The following is an 18,845-nucleotide window of genomic DNA, read 5'->3' as shown; positions in this document are numbered from 1 at the left end:
GTTCCCATATGTAACGTCTCCGTTCCCTCCTTCAGGGAACGAGGGTTACGTACGTAACCTAGACGTTTTGTCTCTGGATGCATAACAGTAATGTAAGCCAGTCTAACTCCTGGCTTAGTCTAAGCCCTGTCTGTGAAACCAGGCCATTCTTTTCAGTAATTGTTTTTGGCTTCCAACAATTATGACAAGACAATCAAGATAAAACACTGCTCATTAATTGCAATGATGCTCTTGTTAGGGCCCGAGCACCAATGGTGTGAGGATTCTTTTAAAATTGCTCAGCTTCTTCTGAATCGCATTTCTGAGGGCCTAAACATGCTCAAAAACTCATGAAACTTTACACCAAAAGTGGTGTAAATTTACATCTGAATTTCAAAATTGGGTGTGGCAAAATGGCCACCACCTATTAAAATTTCAACAAAGTGCCCCTCAAGCTGTGTTTCACATACATGTATGAAATTCGGTGGACAAATGTAACAATACACATCAATACCTACAAAAAAGTCCCTGGTACGAAGTACAAAACCCAACAGGAAGTCTGTTACTTTTCGTTTTTTGCCATTTTCAGGTGTTGTATTTAAACAAGCTCCTTCTAGGGATTTATTCACATCAACACCAGATTTGGTCAGTCTAATCTAAAGCCCTTTCGTGATGTTAAATTGCTAAAATCTTAAGTATTTATTGATGGGTGTGTCCATGGCAGCCTGACAAACTTTGATGTTTCGCCTTGAAACAAGAAGTTGTTAAAACTCAGGCATACAATGCCCGATTTGCACCAAAATTCACATGTTTGATAAGAAACCTGTCCATGCCCAAATTCACTTACAGCCATAGCGCCACCTGTTGGCAACAGAAAGTGACATGTTTTACACTCTAACGAGACTTAATGACATCAACATTATATTCGGTCAGTCTACTCTGAAGGCTTTTGCAATGTTAAATTGTGAAGATCTTGAGTTTTCGTTAAAGGGCGTGTCCGTGGTGGCCTGACAAACTTTGATGTTTTGCCATGGAAAAAGTTGTTGTTGTAACTCAGCCATACAATGACCGATCTGCCCCAAACGTCACACATTTGATTAAAATTCTGGCCTGAACACATCTGAAGTCCAATATTCAGTTATAATCATAGTGCCACCTGCTGGCAACAGGAAATGACTTGTTTTACACTAATGTAAACATGCAATGTCCAATCTGTCTCAAACTTCACATGTTTCATAAGAGTTTTGGCCTGAAGACATCTAATGGCCAATATAGGCTACGTTAACACTGTCAGTTTTTGGGACTGACAACCACATTTACTTACAGGTGTGAGTCTCGAAATGTCCCGTTCACACAGCAGCTTACAGTACCGTCTCAAATACTGTCTGTTTGAATGTGCAACAGGAGTCAAGCCCGTATTCCTTACCAGTAAAAACAGCAACAATGATCAAAGTAATATCAAACATGGTGACGTCCATAAAACTAAGGCTTAACATTTTTTGACACGAGTCCAATCAAGCCGCGAGTTTATCTGTCAAAATCTAATTAACCGACAGCAGATTTTATATTTGTGTGGAGAGCGGAGCATTTGAGTCAAAATTGACAGGAGCAGCTCCGGTAGAGACTAAATATAAAAATTTCAGATGACACACAGCTTATTTCTCCATCACTGTAAGTGAAACCACAAATTAAAGCACACAGCACACGTTAGAGACGCATTTGTGTGGCAGCTCTCTTGCACTGTACGACGTGACAGAAAGCTAGTTCCAGTCCTGCTCAGTTCACACAGCGCGTGTTTTCCGAGAATGCAGTTGTGAATCCTGAAAATTTACGGGTGTGAGTTTGCTTACAGAATGCGGTTGTAAATAACACTGGTAAATATCCGCACTGTGTGTGAACGTAACTGTATTAAGGACTCAAATACAGGACTGACAACCGTACTCTTCTGCTTAGTTACAATCATAGCGCCACCTATCGGCAAACAAGATACGTCATGTTTTGAACTCAAACATACCATGTTTAATTTGCACCAGACTTTGCATGTTTGATAAAAGTCCTGGCTTGAAGACATCTACATGCCAATATCTAGTTATAGTCATAGCACCACCAGCTGGCAGGATTAAGTTTGGCACATATAAATGATTTTGACATATTCCTCCTATATTTACCATTTTAAAAGCACATTGCCCACCATTCGCCTCAGGCACCAGATGGCGGTGAACCCGGATGTGAGGGCTCTTTTAACGCTGCTTGCAGCTTTAATTTTGCCTTGCGTTATTAAATCCAGGATAGATGATTTCAAAAAGTTTCAAAGAGTTTTTAAAGTTCAAAAACATTTTTTGTTACGCTTGTTGAAATTCTCTTCACATCCCGGCAGCAATCAAATGCAGTCTAAATGTATTTAAACTGTCTAAGTTGGACATCCCTTGGTCCAAGGACTACAGTAGGCTGTCCTATGGGCCTGTCAACGTATGTGTTTGCATACCTCATCGCACCTGTTTGTGCAGACATAATACGTCATCATCACGCTCCATTACATTATTGCAGATCAGTGAGAATGGAAGGTGTTATTATTGTAATATTATGCGCTTTGTACTGTAATGTTTTCTCAGCAGTGAATGAGACATGAAGTAATCCGACATTGTTTCACAATTCTGGCCACAATTGGGAGCCAGCGGAGTGAGATCAGTAGGGGTGTGATGTGGGTCCTCTGGCTGATTAATGCTGGATCGTCTGCAGAGTTTAGTCACACTGGTTTGAAGGCAGTGAAGTGACAGTCTCAGCTAAGAAACAGAGAAAGTGTTCTTTCTGCTTTTGTTTATTGATTAATTTTGTTTATTGTGAAATTTTGTTTCTAATAATCCTTCTGTGTTGAAGGATGGGAAGGTCATTTTCCTGCAGGAAAGTCAATCTTGGTTTACAGGCAGATGTTTGGCTGACCAAACCAGATTCTGCTCAAGGATGTTTGTGTATTTGTCCATGTTGACCTTGATACAAACAATCTTTCTAGTTTTTTGTTTTTGTAACTGTGACTATAATGCTGTCATCACCATGTTTGACCGATGGTGTTATCTGAGAGGAGGGCATTATTTGTTTTAAGCCAGTTGGATTACACCTACTTAATTTTCTTTGTTTAATTCCAATTTTTTAAAAATGATATCTGTGACAGAATATTTTTATTAATCATTAATTGAAAAAATATTGTTGTAGTAGTGTAATCAAAATACAAACAGTTTACAATTCACTGTTGGACACATCCTGCAACTATTTATATAATTTATAAACTATTTAATTTGTATTTGAAAAATAAAATAAGTTCATTATTAGTAGTAATCTCAAGTACTAACTACAATTGTCTGATAATAAATGAGAAAAAAGTGCACAACACAACTCGGAGAGTGTTTTTAATAATTTAGCCAGCACTGATCTGTTTTTTTGTTTCGATATTGCTGTGACAGATCTCGCATTTACAGTAGATTGCAAGACTTAATGCACACATCTATTTTGACATTTTAGATTTTCCGTCCAATCTGTTGCTATCAGCATCACTGTCAATCATCACAAGTTGTGAGTGACACAAGAAATAATTCATTCCTGCATTTAAAGGCGATTATCGCTCTCAACACTTTATACAGTATGTGGCTGCTGACTCTTAGCAGTAAGCAAATCTAACTTAATCTAATAGATATGACTGCGATTGATTACAATGCTGCAAAAAACCAATATGTTCTCACTCCTAATTCATCACAACTGACGTTTGGTCGCTTTTTGACACTCAACACTGTAAAAAACAATTTGTTGAATCAACTTAAAATAATTTGTAGCCTGGCTGCCTTAAAATTTTAAGTTCAGTCAACTCAAAAAAAGTTTATTCAACTTGAAATGTTAAGTTATACTATGTGACAACTTAGATATTTGAGTTGAATCAGCTTAAAATTTTAAGGCAGCTGGGTTACTTACCCATCTGTTAAGTTTAGCAAACACAAATATCTAAGTTGTTACTTAGTACAACTTAACATTTCAACTTAACTAAACTTATTTTAGTTGACTGAACTTAAAATTTTAAGGCAGCAGGGTAACAAATAATTTTAAGATGACTCAACAAATTGTGTTTTTTACAGTGAAGGTACTTTTTTAGCATCACTTTTTAGCACACAGGGTACACACATCTTTAGCATCACTTTCAATGTGCAGGGTACTCCATTGCTTTCAGTTGTTTGCCTTAAAGGAGAAGTCCACTTCCAGAACAAAAATTTTGAGATAATTTACTCACCCCCTGGTCATTCAAGATGTTCATGTCTTTCTTTCTTCAGTCGTAAATAAATGATTTTTTGAGGGAAACATTACAGGATTTCTCTCCATATAATGGACTGATATGGTGCCCCAATTTTTAACTTCCAAAATGTAGTTTAAATGCGGCTTCAAACCATCCCAAATGTGGTTGTAAACAATCCCAGCCGAGAAAGAAGGGTCTTATCTAGCGAAACAATCTGTTATTTTCATAAAAATAATTCAATTTAAATACTTTTTAATCTCAGAAGTTGATCTTGTCTTGCTCTGCCTGAACAGTTTTTTTTTCCGGAAGATATGTCGCATAATCTGCCTGTTAAATCCTGTGTTTTATATTGAGAAATGTTTAGGTTTAGGGGCAGGGGTTTGGATTAAGTGCTCATAAATGTGTAAATAGTGTAAATAAAACAGAAGCACAGAACATGTGGATATACTGACATGCTGGCTTTCTCAGACTTTTGTTACTGTTTTCTTTTTATTTCATTTTTATTAGGTTTGTTTACATTTGTACTCTTTTAGTTTTACATTTCATCATTGGCTTGTTTACATTCATACTTTTTTTCGGTAAGCTACTGAATGGCAAAGTTGCCAGTTTAATAAAATGTTCTTAAGTAAAAGTGATTTTTTTGTGAACATGAACATGAACATCAGACATAAAACAGCATCAAAACTGTGTAACGTTGTGGAATAAAATGTCGACCCATGAAGAGGTAATAATGACTGTCAAGCTTTGGAGTGTTGATCAACACAATCTACGTTTTGGTTATCATTCTGAATCCAATTCATAGTCTGTTTATTTCTTTCTTTTTTTTCTTATTTATGAAACTTACCCACATTCAAGTGTTTATAAAAAAGAATGCATGAAGCTAGAATAAAAATGTTTTTGTTTACAAGCAGATATCCTGATCTTTCTTTTGATGTTTTGAATGTTTAGATATTCATATAACAAAATATATACAAGTTATTACTTAAAAAGGAACATAGTAGTATACTTAAAGTATGATGTAAAGTTCACTCAAAGAAAACATATGAGTATACTTGCAGTATAAAACTACTAAACTAGTGGTTTACTGAGGCCATACTTCAAAGTGTACTAAAAATGCTGCAAGTATTTAATTAGTAAACTATCAGTATACCTAGAAGTTCACTTTTAGTTGCAGTACAAACTAAAATTATAGATGTACACTAGTTGTGTACCCAAAGATTACTACTGTTATACGTAAAGCATACTTTTAAAGTATATGTATACTTTTATAAACTAGAACGTGGGCCAATTTGGGCCAAAGCAGTATTGAAATAGTACATTTACAAGTATTCTACTAGTACACTGATATTTGTATACTTAATATGTAAAGTATACTTAAAAATAGACTTGAACTTTACTTAAGTATACTTAATAAAATAAACTTGAAGTATACTTCTTTTTGGTAAGGCAACATATTCAACATTACTGTTTTTTGAAGTGTTTACAGTTTGGCAGCCAAACTGTAGCTGTGGGCGTGATTCACTTGCGTTGTATACGGAAAGACCAATCACAACAGACTTGGCCAGCTGACCAATCAGAGCAGAGTATGCTTATGGAAGCCCAGAACCACTTCAAACGAATCATTTCTAAATCATTGCAAAATGATTCTAACATTAAATGTAGATTCTGAGAAAATTACAATGGTTTCTGACCTTAGATGCATTTAAACCTGTTGTAGGGACTTTAAAACACCATATGACCTGCTCTTTAACCATATTTTGTTAGTTTGTGGCCTTTTTTAGCAAGTAAACTAGATTTCCATGAGGAGGACTGTACTATATATTACTTTAAGATAACGTTTTATCAAAGTGCATGTACCTTTTATGCTAATACCTTCTTCGTTGTCTGTACATGTGTTTGCAATGATTTCTGTGCCATTATTTGATGCAATACCAATTTATTACTTGCCGTTCTATTATGTCAGGTTTCATCATTTGAAGAATAACTTGTGTAAGTCATGATGTGTTCCTGTCTGTTGGTGGCTCATAGCCATAATAAATTCTAAGTTGGCAAGTGTTATTTTTTAGGTTTTGTTTTGCACACATCCTTGGTAATATCTACATAGATTTAAATCCTTTCAAAGTCTGTATGTGAAGTGACAGATGACAGATGAACTCCAACTTTATTTTAAAAGCTCCTATCATTGGATTAGTGTTGAGACACAGATGTTCTTCTGGAAACACTTCTGAAAAAAGAAAGGAAAACAGTTACCTTTACTGGTCCAATTTTTCACGGAAGGTCAAAATAGTGCTGCTTTGAAGACTGTAAGTAGGACAGAATTGGACAGCGTATCACATAAATCACTACAAATGTGTTGGACCGCTGAAGGGGCTTTTTAAAATCTGTCAGAAAAGTACAGTGAAGAGAAACTTTTGGGGTTATTTTTGACATAATTTATCCCCTGGAAAATCCGTGTAAAGACATTGTAAATGTTTGGACGTTTTTTTGCTGATTCAGCTAAATAACTCTGACACTTTGTCTTCATTACTTGGATCTTTCTCTTCTTGATCAGTTAATCCATGTTTATGTCCGGCTTAAATTTACTAGGTTTCTATGTTGTGCCATGTTTATTGTGTTTTCTGAAAAGCCAATACACGACAAACTACGACTCTGCAATCACCAAACCACAACTGTAAACATACGAAATTCTTGATGTTGTATACATACTTGTAGAAATGTATATTAAATTAACATGATATGGCAGATTCAACATGTATACATGTGTGCATTTCAGTATCCTAAAACCACTGTAACCATTTCACTCACACAGATCTCACTCTGTCCAATTGTGTTTAGTATATTTGATGGTTTGTGTTTGTATTGAACATTTTTTGACACTGTGTTTCATTTTGCCTGAGGTTTGTGATATTGAGTTGGTGGTTTTGGCTTTGCGTTTATAGTTTGATTAATGTGGTACTGCTTTCAGGAAATGTGTCTCAGCAATCAGGGGAAACGGTGCCAAATCAGCCACTGTTGTTTCCAAAGACGAGCATTTTGAGTTATATATGGCCCAAGGGGGTTTATGAAAGCTTAAAAGACCACATAGGCTTTAATGAACAAAATTGGAAGTTAATATCTGTTATCTTCCATGCAATTCTTTTAATGCTTCCAGCTTAAATCTATTGAATACCTAAGACCTGCGTGTCACTTTAAGGATCATCAGTTACAAAATAGATTGTGTGCATGCATATAAATCAAATTAAAACACGATTGCATATCGGCTTTTACGCAAACACACAAAATCGCCCCGTGCAACAGAGATACACCAATAAACAATGGACCCTTTTCACATTTCCGAGATTGGAACGCAGAAGTAAACTATACTTTCTTGGGCAATTGTGTAGATAAACTGCTTTGGTAAATATTCTATTGGCATATGGCAGCCAGAGATGACTCTTATTCTTTTTTTCCCTTCTCAACAGAAGTCTGGGGTGGTCGCTCTTGATGTGTCCCAGTGGGGAGGTTCATCTCTATTCTCTTTTGATGGGGCCAACTGTTCTTCCCCAACTGCACCCCTGCTAATGGACCCAAACTCGCACGCAGGACACCAGCTCTACCCGGTCAGTACATCACGCTCGCATGCATGCGGATTCCGCTCACGGTCTTTTATGGTATTATTCCATTGCGGAGAGTTCAATCTGTGTACCACAAAATTAGTGTGAGACTCCGAATCGAATCCCCTGGTGATGCGGTGTGTACTAACAGAATGATCCCTGTCCAAAATCCCACAGCATTCCCTTATAAATCTGTGCCTAAGTACACTGATCCTTGGGCTTGTCCCGATCACACCCCTGCCCTGCCGAGAACGCCAGCCAGAAGTCCAACCAATCCCAGATCATGGATCTTCCAGCACTCTCACCCCTGCTGAGTGATCTGAAGTTGCTTTTGGAAGCATCGCCGCAGAACTTCCACTGGCCAACTTAAACACACATTTCTAAGCATCAGATATTCGTCTTGAACACAACAAATACACAGCACAGACAAATACCCTTACGAAGAAGAAGTGTGCTATTACTTTGTTTACTTACTTATACTTTGTATATATTACTTATATACTTTGTTTAAACTTAAAAAATAGGAAAGTACACTTTTAGTCTACTTTTTGTGTACTTCTCAGAAATATACTTAAAATTACAATTAAGTATACTGGACTTAGAAAAAGTCTAAATATATTTGAGCTCCTAGAATCCATGTTTTCATTGTTATACTGTAGGGGGCACTAGTACACATCTACTGTACAAATTTACAAAACAAAAGCGAAGAAACCGAAACAACAGATGCTTCGACATGTAATCTAACAGGATCATCAGACATGAAACATCATCAAAACTATGTAACGTTATGGAATAAAATGTCGACCCATGAAGAGGTAATAATGACTGTCAAGCTTTGGAGTGTTGATCAAATCCATTTACATTTTGATTATTATTCTGAATCCAATTCATAGTCTTTTTTCAGCTTTTTGTTCAAAATGTTTACTTATTTCTTTTTTTTTTTTTTTTTTTTTTTTTTTTATGAAACTTACCCACATTCAGATGTTTATAAAAAAAATAATGCATGAAGCTAGAATAAGCAGATACCCTGATCTTTCTTTTGATGTTTTGTATGTTTTGATATTCATATAACAAAATATATACAAATTAATACTTAAGTAGGGACATAGTAGTATACTTAAAGTATGATGTAAAGTTCACTTAAAGAAAACTTATGAGTGTACTTGCAGCATAAAACTACTAAACTAATAGTTTACTGAGCCTATACTTCAAAGTGTACTAAAAATGCTACTACAAGTATTTAATTAGTAAACTATCAGTATACCTATAAGTTCATTTTTAGTATAGTTGTAGTACACACTAAAAACATAGATGTAAACTAGTTGTGTACTCAAAATTTACTACAGTTATACTTTTATATACTAGAAAGTGGGCCAATTTAGTCCCAAGTACTGAAACAGTTCACTTACAAGTATACTACTAGTACACTGATATTTGTATACTTACTACATAAAGTATACTTAAAAATATACTTGAACTTTACTTAAGTATACTTCTTTTTGGTAAGGGATTATTCTTAACATTAGGAACTAAATGGCTCATTTTAGGAATGGTTTACTGACGTTAGTCCGCCAATGTTAATCTACTCTCATGTTTGGTTTATTTAACGCAAATTCTGCATTATGATTGGCAGAGCTGGTTAGATTAAACGTTAGATTAAACGTTATATTACATCAAGGTTTCCCAAACTAGTGTCTGTGAAAGAACTGCAGAGGGCTAATAAAATGAAAAAGCTAATAATTATTAAATTATAAAGTATATTAAATTAAAATAAATCATTAAAATACTAAAAAAATCACATTTCATTTGTTTACCTGCATGTCGTGTGACTATAACCAACTTCAAACTAACTAATGAGAATGTGAATGTGATACTAAATTATTAAAATGATTATTTTAAAATCTAAGTGGCACTTCAAGTAAATATATTAGATGAAAGGATAAGATGGCAAAAAAGTTTTTGTGAATTTGTGCATTTTTATGTGTTTTAAAGACAAAAGCCTTCCAAAGTAATTCCAAATTACTGTGTTCATCAGTAGTTGATGCAATGTTGAAACACTTCTTAAACCTGAAATGATTTTTGCAAATCAGTGGTCGAATGCTGCGTCGCCACCTGACTAATGACTGATCTTTGTGTGAATGTCAAAAAAAACTTTCTGAATATAAGCAGTAGGCTATTTTAAAAAGAAACATTTAAAAGATGAAAAAGAGGAATTAGGGATCAATAAATTATGAATATTGTGTAAATAATATGTAATTATGTAATCCATAAAGAAGTAACTGTAGTTTGATTGCGAGTATTTTAAAATGTAATTTAATCTAATTACAAGTACTTAATTTTTGGAATTTGATTGCGTAATCCAGTTACTACCCAGCTCTGATGATTGGTCAGATCACCTGTCAATCAAACTCCCAGCAAAGGGTCTGTTCCAGAAACCATTATGAACCCTAAATGAAAACTTTCATTTGAGATTGTGGATAGGTCATCGTCAGAGAAAACTGAGGAAATTGTCTTTTTTTTTTTTTATTCAGTACTGAAAAAGTACTTTTTTTTATATAAATCAAATGCATCATTTAACCCAGTGTTTCCACTGTGTGCTCTATTTACAGCAGGCAATGAGGTAGTTCACTAGGTTACAGAACACAGCTGAAGTAAAACAATAGTTCTCTGGAAAAAGAGCTAAAAAAATCTCCTTAGTGTACAGATCCAAAAATCTTGATGATGTGCAATTTAAAAGCTAGAAAGGTTGATTTCAACGCAGTTTCTTTTCTTTCCTTTCCTTCAGAAGGCATCGCTTTATGTTTCTCCAGCAGCACCTGCGGCTGCAGGATCTAGTGTGTCTCCAGCAGGATCGGCGGATACGTCCCATGTACAGCCCAACCCTCCTCCCTTCGCCCCTCTCTACAACCTGCTACCCTACAAGACCTCAGGCTTCTCAGCTTAGAGCATTTGAATCCAAACCAAAGACCTTTAGACTGCACTCGCCCTAAACACAACATGAAATCAAAAATGGACTGTTTGCTTTCTGAATAAATGTCTTATTGTGCAAGATTCTTGTAAGCAAGAAAATGGCTTGTTTATGAAATCTTTCATCAAAATGTCTTTTCACTTTCATCACCTCTGTAATGGTGAAACAATGGCTTTTCTACTGCAAGCCTGGGTGGATGGGAAAATAATGATAACTAATGATATTTTTTCGACTTTTCATGAGCAGTCAAACCCTGACGAATGAAGCCCCGCTCTACCTTTGGTTCTAGTGGTTTATACACTTCATTTATAAATATGCCACATTATAGACATTTACTGCAGAAATGCATTGCTGATGCCGTTTCATGTTGTCTTTAAGGTGATATGAGGCTGCAAAGTCTAGTTCTTACTATGGCTGTAAAATATACAATTCTAATGTATCGCATTATAACGTAAATGGCTCATTAAAAAAACAATAACACTTATTACAATCAGTTGTAGACTGTGACTCCATTTGAACTAACTTCTCCACAGAATAATGTTAATTATCATCAATCATCATTAGTTCTCCCATACTTCAAAATCACAGCTGTTAACTTCATCAGCTTGTTACAACTTGAGGTTTTCTTGAAGCACTTTGTGAAAGCAAGGGATTGGAACAGACCGTCAAAATGTAATCTAGATGTTTGTATATGATGTGTGAATGTTTCTTTTGATGAAGTTGAATTGTTGTTTCTCTGTAATGTTTTGTATGTCTTTTATACTTAAAAGTGTTACTTTAATTGTAATTATAATGATATATTTTTGTTTTTGTACAAGCTCTGTTAAAAAAAGAAGTTCATATTTTATTCCAAAGGCATTGTACTTGGCAGTAAAATAAAAACAAAGCTTTATTCTCATAAAGCTGTATTTTAAGGCTGAAATAAAACATTTGTGCTTCTGACTGACACAATCACATATGGCAGTATAAACTTTACATGATTCAAAACTCTATTGGCACCATAACTCTCCATTGTATTAGTAAATATTTGACATTATAACCTGGTTACAGATGTCTAATCACATAAGACAAAAGTTAAAAGCAGCATAAGACTCCAAATAACTGCATTAAGAACATCTTACATTTTGAGAGGGCACGGAAACAGAAAACAGGACACATATTGAGCACAGAACAGCGCAGTGTTTAATTACAGCGTTCAGAGTCTGTCAGCAGGTCGCGGTTCTGCTCATTGTACTCCACAAATGGAGCTCTTTAGCTGACGTCATGCATTTTGAAGCATCACCTGCTTTTATTAAAATGTTGTTTCTATTAATGTCAGGGTTTCTACATGTTCCAGCCTCTCTAAAAATACCCCAAGATATTTAACATTTATGGCTACGGGACGGATTTCCATTAGACTGGAAACAGCTAGGCCACGTGTTATGAAAACCAAATGTTTTGTGTTCAAGCGATGTTCCAGGTTCAAAATCAGTTAAGCTTGATGGACAAGCTCTCTGTTATACTACAGAGAATAATTTAGTTTGTCAGTTTGTAAAACAGATAAAAATCACGTTTACAGTGATGCAAGGTTTACGATGCTTAGTTCAAAATTTTCAGAAGTATTGACAGCAATCACTAAATTAAGTGGTCTAAGTGTATTTATGTGTATATTTATATTATCTGTGGAAGGTGTAGGACCAGGGTTGCCAGGTTTTCACAACAAAACCCACCCAATTACTACTCAAAAACAAGCCAGATCGTGTTTTCGAGGGGTGGTCCTCCATTAAAAATCGGGTGTAAAATACATGTTTTTTTTCTCAGGGTTTCCCTGGTAAATTTGCATTCCAGGAACTAAACATGACATGGGGTCACTTAGACCCGTGGACATGATAGCAACAGTGCAGCAACAGTGTTAAAGTAGCCCAATTCTGCGGGAAAACCATGGACTTGGCAATGCTGAAGTATAAGTCTCTACAGAAAAGTAATGGGAGTTACTAGATTGGGGTGTTTTTTTGACCATGTTATCTGATTGGCTGACGTCATAGTGACAGTAGGTTTAGGGGTGGGGTCAGGAAATGGGTATAATTTTTATTGCATGATTTAGAAACACCCAGCAGTTTAAACCTTCGTCTGAATGGACGAATCCAGGTCTCAGTCAAGCCCAGGACACTAAGTGTCGACTGTGTGGAAAAAGCGGAAATGAAATCTGCTTTGCTAACAGCTGACTGGCAATTCCAGAGGCCGACAGTAAACGAGAAAGTTTCGGTGGAGGAAATGACGATAGGGCGAATTTATGAACACCCAGCAGTTTAAAAACACCCACAAATTTAGAAACGCCCACTTTTGTGCTGCAGAGACCTCAATCTCTCTGTGGAAGGTGTTGGACCAGGGTTGCCAGGTTTTTACAACAAAACTCACCCAATTGCTAATCAAAACTAGCCGGATCGAGTTTCGAAGGGGGGTGGTCCCCCATTAAAAATCCCTTTAAGGGATGTAAAATACACATTTATTTTTTTTAGCGTTCCCCTGGTAAATTTGCATTCCAGGGACTAAATATGACATGGGGTCGCTTAAACCCGCGGACATGAAAAACAGCCCACAGCAACAGTGTTAAAGTACCCCAATTCCATGGGAAAACCATGGACTTGACAACACTGAAGTATAGGTCTCTGCAGGAAAGTAATGAGAGTTACCATATTGAGGTGTTTTTTTTGACCATGTTACCCGATTGGCTGACGTCATAGTGACCATAGGTTTAGGGGTGGGGTCAGGTAATGGATATCATTTTTATTGCATGATTTATAGACACCCAGCAGTTTAAAAACGCCCACAAATTTAGATACACCCACTTTTGCTCTGCAGAGACCTCAATCTCTCTGTGGAAGGCGTTGGACCAGGGTTGCCAGGTTTTCACAACAAGACCCACCCAACTGCTACTCAAAACAAGCCCGATCGAGTTTCAAGGGGGGGTGGTCCTCCATTAAGAATCACGTTCAGGGGTGTAAAATACATGTTTTTTTCTCAGGGTTGCTCTGGTAAATTTGCATTCCAGCAACTAAATATGACATGGGGTCGCTTAAACCCGCGGACATGACAAACAGCCCACAGCTACAGTGTTAAAATAGCCCAGTTCTGTGGGAAAAATGTGAACTTGGCAACACTGAAGTATAGATCTCTGCAGGAACATAATGGTAGTTAGCAAACTGGGGTGTTTTGTTGACCATATTACCATGTTCAGGTAAAGGGGGATCATTTTCTTTGCATGATTTACAAACACCCAGCAGTTCGAAAACACCCACAAATTTAGGAACGCCCACTTTTGGTCTGCAGAGACCGCAATCTCTCTGTGGAAAGCATTGGACCAGGGTTGCCAGGTTTTCACAACAAAACCCACGCAATAGCTACTCAAAACTAGAGTGTTCTTATGCCTTAAAAAATTACGTTTACTCAACTTAAATATTTAGGTTGTCACAAGTACAATTTAACATTTCAAGTCGACTAGACTTAAAATTTTAAGTATGCAAGAACACTTCAGTTGAAACTTTTTTACAGTGATAAACTCACTGTGAAAAGTAATAGAATTTTTTTTTTGTTAGTTTTTTTGATTGTCGCAACATATTTGGGTTTATGGTTTTTGATGAAAGACAGAAATGTTGTAAATAGGCCTACATTGTTCTGCTATTCTCTCTTTTCTGAGTTGAAAAACATACAGAATCACAAGTATACAAATGTCGTAAAATAAACGAATAAGAAATTATACTGCAGGAGAAATATGCAGCAGGAATATGAAAGGAATAGTTGGGCAAAGAACAGCCTGGACATTCTGCCAAACATCTTTTGTGTTGCTCACAAGCAAAAAAAATCATATGGGTTTGGAGTGGCGTAAATGTGAAACAGAATGTTCTTTTGTAATAGTATATTTAATGCATAATGCATAATGTATATAGAAAATAATGCAACATTACATAGCAAGAACAACAGTCGTGAACACAAACAAGACTCTAAAACTGGGACTTGTGCTGTGGTGAGTGTCCCTGGGTGCCGCAGATTTATTGATCCTGAGTCAGGAAACAAGTAACAGAGAAACTCCTGGATGGAAATATGAAACATGAGTTTAATGAACTACAGTAACACATCCTGGCAGTGTTCGAAATGTGTGATGACATACCAGCCAACTCCAATAAATATACTCTATGTGAAATCAGCGGGCTCGCTTTGTCTGCGGCATGTGTTTCAGCGCTGCATTTAGATTAATAGGAAGTGCGTGCGTGTTCTCTGTTGTTTGGTCGATGTTTATGTGTAGATATATGGGAGGTTTTTATCTCTGATTCCTCTGAGCTGCACAACATCAGCTTCATTGTCGGCAGTCTTTTACCGCTGTTATTGGCTGTTCTGTTGGGAATGGGCTCCTGAGCAGCAGAGAGAACGGAGAACGGGAGTGGAGAGAACAGGCTTTGAGAAATATGGAGACAACATAGATGTCAAGAGCAAAGATTGTTGAGGAGAAGTGAGTGAAAAACAAGGGAGGGAGAGGATCATGCCAGGGCAAACACAACACTCACAGCTGGACATGGCTTGGCTTGGAAATGAGAACGCGTTCTCAACGGTCTGGCTGATGGATTCAGACAAATAAATCTGGAGGAAAGATGATTTTTAAAACCCTAAATATATGAATAGTCAGAAATATAACAAATATATATATATATATAATACACATACAGAATATAATAAATAATACACTATCAGTCAAAAGATTTTTAATGTCTTTTCTTCTCACCAAGCCTGCATTTATTTGATTCGAAATACAGCAAAAACAGTAAAACTGTGAAATATTTTTAATATTTAAAATAACTGCTTTCTATTGTAACACATTTTAAAATGGAATTTATTCCTGTGATCAAAGCTGAATTTTCAGTGTCACATAACTCTTCAGAAATCATTCTAATATGCTGATTAGCATTTTATGAAACATTTTTATTAGTATTATTATTATCAATATTTAAAACATTTTTCTTTGATGAATAGAAAGATCCAAAGATCAGCATTTATCTAAAATAAAAAGCTTTTGTAACATTATACACTACCATTCAAAAGCTTGGAGTCACTATAATCTATTATTATTATTATTATTTTGGGTGAAAGCAATTCTAGAAATTAATACTTTTATTTAGCAAGGGTGTTTTAAATTGATCAAAAGTGATGATAAAGACATTTATATTGTTAAAAGATTTCTATTTCAGATAAATACTGTTTTTCTGAACTTTCTATTCATCAAAGAAACCTGACAAAAATCTACTCAGCTGTTTTTAATAATAATATTAATAAATGTTTTTTGAGCAGCAAATCAGCATATTTCTGATTTCTGCTAAAAAATCAGCTTTAAAATTACATTTTAAAATATATCCAAATGAAATACAGTTATTTTAAATAGTAAAAATAGTTGTACTGTTTTGCAGTATTTTGGATCAAAAAAGCAGGCTTGGTGAAGCAGAAGAGACTTCTTTAAAAAACACAAAAAATCTCATTGTTTGAAAACATTTGACTGGTAGTGTACATATAATAATAATAATATATAACTATCTTATATATCCTCTATTTTTAAATAAACCTGAATGCAAATTCATAATTTATTCCTTACATGACCATATAGGTGGATACATTTATCCATATGTACTAATATAAAGAATATGTAAATATTCGTATGTAATAAGATTATGTAATAATCTGGCATTTTAATTATTTATTTAAAAGGTGTCATTTATGTTAAAATATGAATTTATTAGTCTATATAAATTATAACTGAATAATGACAACAAATCAAAATTCTAGTCATACATATCCATCTGAACACCTATATACATTTATAAAAATTACCTTTTTTATATGAAGCAATGTAAAAAATATCAATATAATGAATTCAGATTCAATGACTGTAATAGCTGTAAAGATATGAACGATATATTAAAGGATGATGCTATGTAGCATATCTCAACTGCCTGATTGCCTTTATCATTACAAAATGAAAAATACATAATTTCCCAGCTCTAATCTGCTCAAAGGCATGAAGATATAAAGATATTATCAACATTAACAACATGATTTGTCAGCAAAGTTGCCTTTAAACAATGTGCATGTGTGGACTATATAAATTTGACTAGACTATTATCCAAAAAAATAAGATATTTTTCCTGAAAATTACATGCAATAAATCTCACAGTTGAAAAGTCTGCATATGAAATAGTGTGACATCTGACAGATAAGCCGTTGTGAAGAGAACACAGTTCAACACTGCTACAATGAAAACATTTACTCTGAATGATACAAGTGGAAAACCACCTTTATTTTTATGTTAATGCATCACTTATCAGGTACGAACAACCAGAATTGAGCCACTCAACATCCACATCCAGGTCCAGAAGGAAACCGTGCATTTTTCTGCATTCAGAAATCTGTTTGTCATCAGTCATTATACATATACACAAACTTTACATCACCTCACTGTACAATAAATAGTTATATAAATATTCACGGTTCCACTATTGTTTATACATCTTCCTGTGTTGTTTATAGTCTGTAAGAATTTGTTGAACATGTTACGTGCATTTGAGTTTCCTGGACCACACTTTGTGTTTCTTTGTGTTTCTCTATTGTTATAAATAGCAATAACTTAGAAGGAGGAACTAGTATTGTTGTTGGCATTGCCTGGTTTGCCCATTAAAAGGTGTGAGGTGTGAGGCAATGAAAGGTCAGAGGACTGATCTTAATGAGTTGTGTGAGTAGTTGGTGGATAAACACGCTGCGGTTTGAAGATTGAAGCCATCATTTCTGACTTTAGTGGACTGTTAAACGGAACTGTTTTGGGGGAAAAAACATGAAAAGTTGTGTTGGTTTAACTTTGGCAAACAATTGTGAATTTTAATGTTGAGACTCCAGCTTTATACGACTGTATTTTACACAAACAGGTCAGAAAAATGTTGGCACAACAAATTATATGAGCTATTTTATTCTGCATATATTTGATGAGGTGTATAATTTATTCATTCACTTTGCATGCAACCGAACCGAGTTTAGAAACTTGATTTGTTATAAAACAGGCATTAAAAGTAAATACTAAGAAATTATACAAAAAAAGCTAATTTGAGACAAAATGTTATTACTACAGAAGCCAAAATGATGACATTATGTGAACTTATTAGTGGGATATGGTCGAGAAGGTCAGGATCTCTGTGGTGGGACAGACCATGTGCTTAGAACTTGCTGCTTTTCATGCTGGTGATTTTGCGATAGATAAAAGCTTAGCATTATTATAGCATTTGTTCATTTAAAGCCACATTATCCTGTTTCACTGCAGTGATACTAATAGAGTGGAACCATATGGTTTTATCAATCATTTAGACTTTCTATTTATCCTCTGCAATGTTTAAATTCAACTGATATCACCCATATTATTCTTGACAGCAAATGTTTGAGATGAAGACGTTTGTACGCGCACATACAAACAATACTCCGCCGTATGTTTTCATTTGCACTGGAGCGGTTCCCAGCGTCTGATAATGCAGTTAATCACAGTTCACACGAGGAAAAGCTCAGCACATTTCTATAGATTGAAGGCCACGGGAAAAGGTCGCACAAAAAATGTACAGAAATGTGGAATTTGGAGGGGTCTGCGCACGTCTCCGGTTCAGTACAACGCACGCAACCACCATGTGCATTGTAAAGACAATTGCCAGAGTTCATATTTTACAGGTTTCTCAGTATTTCTGTGAGAAACTGAAGACAGTTTTGTGATAACAATCTCAGTCATTGCAATTTATTCAAATGTGCCAAGTTTACACATGTGCTTTCTTTTAAACACAGATCAACTGATTTTACGCATCTTATTCTTACTATAATCAGTCGGCCAGTTGTGATATTATTGGCAATGTGAAGGTTTAATCGTTTTCTTCTGTCTTTTCTGTAATTTCGTAATACAGGATCCCCCCGTCACTGTTTTTTGTTTGTTTCCCAAATTTCAGTGACTTTTTTTTTTTTGCAAAAAGAAAGAAAGGCA

At 35.4% G+C, this 18,845-nt stretch overlaps 1 protein-coding gene across 4 annotated transcripts in view; it reads left to right on the top strand.

Annotated features, from left to right (window-relative positions):
• LOC127180533 (transmembrane protein 255B) overlaps nt 1-11,729 on the top strand; it is a 49,305-nt gene extending 37,576 nt beyond the window's left edge. For all 4 annotated transcript variants that reach the window (XM_051134653.1, XM_051134652.1, XM_051134654.1 and 1 more), the window contains 2 exons: nt 7,717-7,854; nt 10,634-11,729. In XM_051134653.1, the coding sequence (XP_050990610.1) occupies nt 7,717-7,854; nt 10,634-10,792 (297 nt within the window). In that variant the 3' untranslated portion in view covers nt 10,793-11,729. The remainder of the gene's footprint in view (nt 1-7,716; nt 7,855-10,633) is intronic.
• Nucleotides 11,730-18,845: the final 7,116 nt, after the last annotated feature.

The sequence above is a fragment of the Labeo rohita genome, chromosome 18 (genome assembly GCF_022985175.1).
Source record: "Labeo rohita strain BAU-BD-2019 chromosome 18, IGBB_LRoh.1.0, whole genome shotgun sequence".
Taxonomy (NCBI): domain Eukaryota; kingdom Metazoa; phylum Chordata; class Actinopteri; order Cypriniformes; family Cyprinidae; genus Labeo; species Labeo rohita.
This window is presented reverse-complemented; position numbering and strand designations above follow the sequence as displayed.